The following is a 9098-nucleotide window of genomic DNA, read 5'->3' as shown; positions in this document are numbered from 1 at the left end:
TGAGAACAACTAAGGACAGTGAAAATAAATTACATGGGAAAAGTGATATTCAAGAGAGCAAGGGTTTAAAAAATACACTTCTTAAATTTCACCCAAGACCTGAGCTCTGCACCATTTACTTGTCCATTCATTCAATAATCAACACCCAATTGTGAGCCCTCATCATGTGTCAGGTCCTATGCTAGACCCTGAAGAGACAACTGTGAATAAATTGGTGAAGTCCTTTGCCTTTTTGAGTTTATTCTAGTAGAGGAGACAGACTGTAAACAAACAAGTAAATTTATAATACCTCATGACAATAAGTACTAGGAAGAAAAGCAAAGCAAAACCAAAAGATAGAGAGTAATGGGGAGCAGTTTTAATTCTAGAGAGATGGCCAGCAACGCCTCTCTAATAAGTTGACTTTTTCTCTAAGAGCAAATGAAATAAGTGACTAGCCACGTGAATGTGGAGGAAGACTATTCCAGGCAACGGCATCACGGGCAAGGATCCTGAGACAGGTATATTCACAGAAGAGCTGGAGCAGAATGAAAGAAGACGGTAAGGCCAACGAACGGCTCAGAGGTTAAATAATGGTAAGGACTTTGGATTTTATTCCTAGTGAGATGAGAAGCCATTGGAGGGTTTTCAGGGGAGAAGTGACAAGATGTGATGTATTTTTAAAGGAAATGGACTATAAACTATTAGGAGTTTACTTGAGAAGGTAGCATAAAAGCCAAATACTACTGACTTAAACACATGAAGACTTGTTTTTCTATCACAAAAAGTAATTTCAGAGGTGAGGAGCTCAATGGTAGCATGGCAACTCCAAAGTCATCAAGGTTCTGGGTTTCTCTTATTCTTCCATTTTCCCATTCTTAACAAGTCACGTCATGATCCAAAATGGTGGCTGACGATGTAGCTATCACATTTACACACCAGCAAGTAGGAAGAGAAGGAAGGAAGGCAAACAGGGTGTGCCCCCTCCTGGGTCAGGTCTGCTTTGGGAAACTTGCCAATGTCTTACATGATACTTCCCCTCACATCTCATTGGCAAGCTCCTAGGCACAAGGCTGTGTATAAAAAGAGGTCAGGAAACACAACATTTTACCTGGGTACATTGTTGCCACAAATGAAACTGAAGTTCTGCTATTAAGGAAGACAAAGAGTTGAAAACATAGGAACTAATTAAAAAGCAACTTAAAATGGTCCTGGCCAAAAATTATGGTGGTTCAGACTAGGTTGGTGCCAATGGAGACGCTGATATATGGGACACATGTTGAAGATCCAGCCAACAGGATTCACTGATGAATTGGTCACAGGATGTGAGAAAAAAAGAGTCTAGGATGCCTCTAAGTTTTATGGCCTGAGCCACTGGACACACACAATTCCAACAAGTGAGAAGGGGAAGTTCCTCAAACTTTAATGTTTGTGTGTATATTAATATCTATGTGATCAGAATATGTCTCAGACACAAATGACAGGCTTGTCACCTCCTCTCCGCTTCCTCGCTCTTATTTCACGTTCTCAATACCCTGATTACTCCAGTCTGCATTTTGCCTCACTGCCTGCATCACCTATTTTAAAACTAGAAATTTTACTGTTTTTGTAATTTCAAAATTCTAAGGGGTACAAATGTTTTTCTTACATGGAAACATTGTATAATGCTTAAATCAGGGTTTTTAGCATGCCTGTCACCAGAATAGTGTTCACTGTAGCCAACAGGCAAGTTTTATCCCCCACACACCCCTGCCCTCCTCCCTTCTTGGTTTCCAATGTCCTTTACGTATCTTTGTGCCCATGTGTGCCCATTGCTTAGCTCCCACTCTTTTACATTTACTTTCTAATTATTTTTTCTTTAATAATATTATACATTACCGACATTAAGTATTATTTTTCATTTTTTCATGTACCTCACACAGAGTTCCTAGGCCACTTAAGAAGAATTCACAAATTATCAACTGAACAAAATTTGAGCTGTGCACTTTCCTTGTTTCCGTTCTTTCTAAAAGCTACGATCCATAGCTCTAGGATAAAAATCTGAGAGTTTCACTCTAGATAACCCTGTTCCCTGCCAACCACTCCTGTATCCTATTTGTATAGTAATTGTTATCCACTACTTATGCTCTCACTCCTACCAACTGTCCTTCTTCCCAAGAGAAATAAGGGATTCTTCCAATAACTAACTCTCCCTCTCCACAAGATGAAGGTTTGTCTTTCCAAACCTAGCTCACTTATTCTACGTAATATGAGAGGAAAATATTGTCTAAACCAGGAATATTAAGGAAAACCACTATTGGAAGGTAACAGTATTTGGGTTGTTCTCATGTAGAAATCTACAAGGGTGAGAAGCCAAGTGTGTGCTACACTTATCCCTGCCCTTCCGCTACTCTTTGCTCTCCCTCCAATGCCTCTTCTCCATCTTAGGTCTGGTCCTATCAATGTCATTCTTTGATTGAACCTTGACCTGGAAGTAATAACACATCCAGAGCCTCAGTAATCCACCACTTTTAGCTGGGAAACTTCCCCCAAATGGTTGTAGCAATATAAGGCCAAGACCCTTGAGTGCCTGCAGGGCACCCCACCTCCAGCAGCATTTGATTCCAATGGGGATAGCCCTAGTTAAAGGCTTGCCCAGAGCATCTTTTCTCTGAGATGAAGCTTTAGGTTTGTAATTTTCCCTTGTCATTGCTAGTCCTTAGGTAGTTGATTGGCTGTCAATAGATTGGCATTCCCCATAGCCACTAGCTACACACACACACACAAAGACAGGGCAAGAGCCCAAGCTGACAGGCCATTTTTCCCCCAGTGGGCACTAATTAACTGATTCAACTGAAAACTTCTTGCTACTAGAGAAAGAAAAACAGCTTCTAGGATACAGAATGACAAAACGCCTAATCAGAAAAGCCTGATTTAGTCTATAAGAGACAAGGATTAAAATGACATTAGTTTATCCCCTTCAAAATATTTCATTTTCCCCTTGTTGTAGCTCTTACTTTAACCAGAACAAATGTTTGCATAAGTGTTAAATACATTTATAGTAAAGAATCGTGTTTTAGGGAAGAGTTTTACAGATATCCATAACTAATCACATCTCCCAAGTAATTTCCATTTGCCAATGAACAGAGGCACTTTGATAACCATTCCTTGTTATCAGCCATGGAAGTAGGCAATGATTTTTATTCTCATTTAACAGATAAGGAAACAAATGCACGAAGAGGTGAAATAACCGACTTAGCCATTTGACAATGCAGTAGAAGAGTTGAAATTTGAATACTCAGTCCCTTCCAACTTCCTAGACCCTAGAGCTATGTGACCAGTTTTGCAGTAAGAAAGCCTATTTATATGACTTTCCATGGGACCCAGAAGTCAAAACCACAACAGGGTAAAAGCAGGAAGACATTGCTTTCTTGACAAGGAATTTCAAAGGCAGCAGCATTAACCGATTTCAGGGCATTTTGCTATATTGTGGGGGCTCCCCTGAATAAGCATGACTAAAAAGTGCTTGAATAAAGAAGCATATTCTTTGAGAGCACTGTTAACCTTCTTGTTTTCGAAAAATTAAAATAATCAAGCTCTGTGCTTAGGAGTCCAAAGAAAGGCCTTTCTCTTTGAACCCTCTGACCACTTCTTCCTTTTCATAGTAAAATCTCAATTTGGTCTGAGAATAAATTGTCAACTAAGTTTTAGAACTTATCCATAAAGTTACCCTCCCTCCTGCCCCTGCGAGTGTTAGAATTACGCAGAGTAATGCCACTGATCTTCAAACTCCACAGACCTTTAACGTGCAGGAAGTTGAGGATGCTTGTATTGGTGTCAAGCAGGAGCAGTTGGCCACTCTGCACTGTGACATTGTCGCCATCTTGTGGCACTCTTTCAGGAAACCAGCTGTGCACCCTAGACCATCTCCGGCAAAATTGAAAGGAAAAGTTGCCCTGGAAAACAGAGAAGTGGTTCTTTTTAAGCAGGGTGGTACAGGTGACCCATCAAAATAGAATCCTTTCAAAGAAAGTAAAATTAATTTAAAGATTTTAAGTATTTCCATAAAATGAGTTATCCTTCTCTCTCCTGCACAACTAACCCAAACAGGAAAACATATGGAAGAGGCAAAATTATACTTCCAGTGCCTCTGTGCTCAGCCCCCAGAATTCTCAACAACATGCGGATAATGTTTTCTTACCTTTTCTTCCCCCAGCACAAGCCTCCTTCTACCTAACAGATGGGGTTGATTCCATTTTTTATTTTTACAGACATGTATTGAGTCTTGGACAAAAAGTCATAAATAGCCTGGAATAGGGAGAATTAAAATGTTCTGCTTGATGGGTGGCATTTTGCTTTATGTAATTGGTATCATTTTTCACTGGCTCTACTGCCAAGAGTCCCTGTTTTATAGGAACATTCCTCTTCCCAACTGCTCAGATCCATCCTCCCACTCCGGCTTTTTTGATGGTATTGTTGCCTTTCCCTCTGTGCCCGGTGCATCGGTGCTGAACAAAGCTCATGCAGGCACAGGCGGAATGCTGACCCACTTCAGATGACGAGCAAATAGCCCGGAACCACCGCAGGAAGGGCAGGGAGCAGGGCTGAGGGAAGGAGCCCAGAGACGGAAGCACCCCCTCCTCTCCAGCCTTCAGTCCCTTCTCAGAACTTCTAGCTTACTTGTTAATTTATGGTCACACTGGTGTCATGTGTTTTTCAAAACAAGGATGTAAAAATCACAGAATGGTATTCAGTTCACACAAGAGTCTGAGAACACGTCTAAATGTCTTGTGAGGTTGTGGAACTATAATTATGATAAATATAAGAAAATCAGAATAGAGAAGGTGATTCCCTCTAGGTAATACCTGCAACATGTGTGTGTCTCTCTCCACAGTCTTTTTCCACTCAGACTCTAACCAAATGTGAAGCCCTAGTTCTTCTAGGAACAAACCTCCTAGAAGGTCCTCTCATAACATGTCAGAGGCAGATGGGAGAAGATTGTTAGAAAGAAAGGCTTGTTTGTAATATCGACAACTACACCTACATGGAGAATAATGCTCTGGAGAGAGATGCTCTTGAAAGAGAAAATGGAAAACTGTGTGGCCTAAAGAGCCAGTATACTTTCCAGAAGAGGTCCGTGATCCCTAGGTCAATAGTTCTGAGTTGCAGATCCAAACCAATCACCAAGCAGGCTTTGGGACAAGGAAAACATGCTCTTTTCATATTCTACATCTACCAAGGAGAAATAAAAGCCTATGACTCATCCCAATCTACGAGATGGAAAGTCATAGTAATAATCAGCCCCAGCACCACAGAAAAAGAATAAGTTGCACACGGGCGTCACTGTGAGCTGTACAAACCTTGTCCCCACAATGACTACGGTGGGCTAGAAAAGCAGGAGAGAATTTTAACTGTCCAGCTGATGCCCCTATAGGACGAGTATAGGTTGGTAACATAACAAAAAGTGCTTCTTATAAGGCTATATACATTATGCATTCTTATAATCTTTTAATTCACTCCCACAGAATATAGAAAGAGGAAAGGGAGGCAAACAGAAGGAAAATGGAATGGAATAAAATGGTGAGAGAAGGTGGAAAAAACTGAGACGACGAAGTCAACTGCAGAACAGGGTGAACGGGTTATCTGTGTCGTCACCTCAGAGTCCATGAGAAAAGGACATTTGAAAAAGCTTGAATTTCCAAAAGGTCAGAGATGGGAGGACTCTAGCAAGATCCTATCCCTTCATTTTGAAGATGATGTTTCAGAAATTGTTTCTTAGAGCCTAATAAAATGCAGATTGCCTCAGTGCCATTCTAAGCCTATGAAATCAAAAGCTCGGGAGGTGGGACCCAGGGATTGTAATTTTAATGATCTCCTCAGACGACACTTCTGCATCAAAGTTTGAGATCAATTCAAGGAAATGGCTAGAAGGAAGGGGAGAAAATATTTCCTAAAAAGGAACCAAGAAGTTTTCTCCAAACCAACACTCAAAGCTTAGAGTCTTTGGTCAGAGTCACTCAAAGACTAGCTGGCTGGGCAGGGTGCTGCATGGATGAACTGTAAGAAAGATGAAGAATTCGGCAGCAGAACTCTTTCTGAGACATTAACCTGGTGGTAGAACCAGCCTCAGAACTACAAAGACAACCAGGGCTCATGATGCTCAGAGTAAAAAGATCTGGAACAACTAGATATTATTTAGGTATTAATACTTAAGACAGCTAAAGGAAGATCATTCTATGGTGTTATCCATTAATTAATTTGAGAACATTTTAAAATTTTTATGATTAACACTAATATCTGTAATCTAGCTCTGAAGGAACTTTAAAGACCTTCTCTCTTGCTCTTAAGCACCTGTGTGTACCTCTAGTATCTTCCATGTTTTATACCATTTTGGCCTGGGCAAATTTTTGAAGGAGTCTAGCCTTCAAAAATTGCTAGACTCAGCCCCAACCCAGTAGGTGGGAAGGTCAAATATTGTTATCTCCACTTTATAGTCTTTAAATGATGTGTCAAAGGCCATAATGATGGAGACAGGCTGGCATCATGCAAAGCAAGCTCTCACCTGAAGTTTTTCACTCACTGTGCCTCTCCTGGGACACTTCCCAAAACATCTGCATGACTTACTGTCTTACTTCATTCATGTCTCTGCTCAAATACCACCTCCTTCCTTGAATCATTATTTTACAAAGCACCTCCAATCACACTCTCTCCCCTAATACTGCTTCATTCTGGTATTAGATCATGTAACTTACTGCATATTATTTGGTTATCATTTATTGAGCTTATTCAGATGAAGCAGGGATTTTTTTTTTTTTTTTTTTTTTTGGTCATTGCTCTATCCCCATACCCCTAAAAAGTGTCTGGCACACAGTACGTGTTTAATAAAAATTATTGAAATTGTTTTCTTCTACCTGCTAATCCCATAAATGCTTTTATAAGTATCACACACACACACACTGATACAATAGGTTAACATATAAATGCTAAGACCTAAACTACTTAAAATGCTACATATCCCCTAGGTCTCCTGATCCATTGGGTTTGACCCATCAACTTTCGCACTCTTTTCATGTTTTCAAGTTCTATTGTTGGAGAGCGCTTCTCAATTGGAACCTGAGACTCAGATCCAGTCTCTCTATGAAATCTTCACCGATTTTTTTCTTTCACCTTAGCTTTTTCCATTCAACGTGGCAGATTTCAAATGAGTAGAAATGTTAAGCATTCAGTTTCAAGAGACATAAGCTCCTTTGGGTCCTGATTTCTCCTCAATAGAATAAAGATATCTTGAGATGTATAAATGTTTATTGATGATTCATGGTTTTTTATACAAAACAATGGCTAAATACTAGAAGTTCTAAAAATTAATGCAGCCTCAACTATTTAACAGCTACCTGGGGAAGTAGGAAAGCAATTTATTTATAAGATTGCAAGTTGTCAGCATAATCCATGATTACATGTAGGTTGCCATAAGAATGTTAGCTTTCCTACACTTTCACAGATGACAGGCCTGGTGGCATCATGTCCTACACAGCACTCCCAGGGCGATGCTCCATGAAGCAGGGGATGGCTCACCTTCCAATATCCTATCCTCCAAGCATTGTCACTTTGATCCAATCAAGCATAAAGAATGCTGGCAGCACAGATAAAAGAATTTTTTGTCTATATATTTGAGAACCTCTCTGTTGATACCAACGTGACATTTTTGGTGAAGGCCCTGCTCTGCATCACCAACCCAGCTCACAGGCCATTGCAGGTTTCACTTCCACCTAATATAAGTTCTTTCCCCCACAGTTACTAAGGGGCTCGGCCTTTAGCTTTAGCTTTCTTCTTTGAGATAAACGCATCACTCATTCCCATTCTGGAAATGAAGAAAATCATTTCTTAACAGGTGTATGGGGGCAGATGTGGGAATAGAGATATAAAAACTGTCCAGAACATGCCCTCATCTTCACATGCAGCCCCAAATAAACAACAACAACAAAAAAAAGCAAAAAACTTTCCTGCCTCAGCTAGGAAGCTTATGCAATTTGTTTTCTTCTTAGAGCATGTCAGCACTTCTCTGAACTTCAGGGAATGTGCAGTGTCTGCAAATCTTGCATGTCACCTTAAATGTACTTGCAACACCACCAGAGTTATCTTGAAAGAAGTCATTGATCAGCAAGTTGGAACACCAAGCAAAGCAAAGACCTATTTGTGAGCATAGGCATTGAGCTGGAGTGGCAGAGGAGGTGGTATATGGGAATCTCTAATCACAGTGTCTCCTGGCTGACAAAGACATGGAAGAACTGTTCTGACACCTCACCAGAATGCCTTCTTCCTCAACGTGCAAATCCTAGAAATAGGAAGAGACAAGTCCCTGTAACCAACATTTTCTCCATGCCTTACCCTCTTTTATTTTCTCCAAAGCACTTACCACCTAATACACTGATACTGGTTCACAGTCAGTCAACCCCTGATAGAATGTAAGCTTCACAAGAGCTTCCTGGTTTTCTGCTATATCCCTAGTACCTACAGTGATGCCTGCCACATAGGAGGTGCCCCCAAAATATGTTGGAATGAATGGTCAACACTTAGTTGGACTTATAATCACTATGCTATAATTAAAAATATTTTAATAACTAAAGTAATTCAATATGAAGCTATAGTTTACTTTTATTCAGTGCTTATTTACATGGAAATGTTTTTAATTTTTATAAAACCAACTTTATTTACCTTTGCTTTGTGACATTTCTTTCCTTTATGGATAGAACATTCTTCTTTCATTCCGACATAAATATAACATATTCTTCTCGATTGGCAGGTTTTATATTTGCATGTTACTCTTTAACTATTAATAACTTACAATTTATGTTGGTGGAAAGTTTTCCGTTTTTCTTTGTTTGTGTTCTTACTTTTTCTCCCCTAAATAGCTAATGTCTTCATGCCATTTATTAAATAATATTTTCTCTCCCAACTAATAGACTTGGCTATTTTAATAATTGGATTATAATGCTGGGTGATAGTAAATCTGTTGGCCATTTATAATCTCAAAACTTTTGTGTATGAGCTAATGTAAAGGCATCTCTCCCAAGTAAATGTGACTTCATCCTTGCTCTTAAGGTAGTTATATTATCGTTTTAAAAAATACAAATAAATGTTGG

The 9098-nt window shown here is 39.7% G+C and overlaps 1 protein-coding gene across 1 annotated transcript in view; it reads right to left on the bottom strand.

Annotated features, from left to right (window-relative positions):
- Positions 1-9098, bottom strand: part of PKHD1 (polycystic kidney and hepatic disease 1 (autosomal recessive)) — a 535504-nt gene that overhangs the window by 383494 nt on the left and 142912 nt on the right. The window contains 1 exon segment of the mRNA XM_012648551.1: positions 3758-3914. Coding sequence (XP_012504005.1) covers positions 3758-3914 — 157 coding nt within the window.

The sequence above is a fragment of the Propithecus coquereli genome, unplaced genomic scaffold (genome assembly GCF_000956105.1).
Source record: "Propithecus coquereli isolate 6110/MARCELLA unplaced genomic scaffold, Pcoq_1.0 Scaffold29, whole genome shotgun sequence".
NCBI classification, from domain to species: Eukaryota; Metazoa; Chordata; class Mammalia; order Primates; family Indriidae; genus Propithecus; species Propithecus coquereli.
Note: the sequence above shows the minus strand (reverse complement) of the source record. Positions and strands in the feature narration are given on the sequence as shown.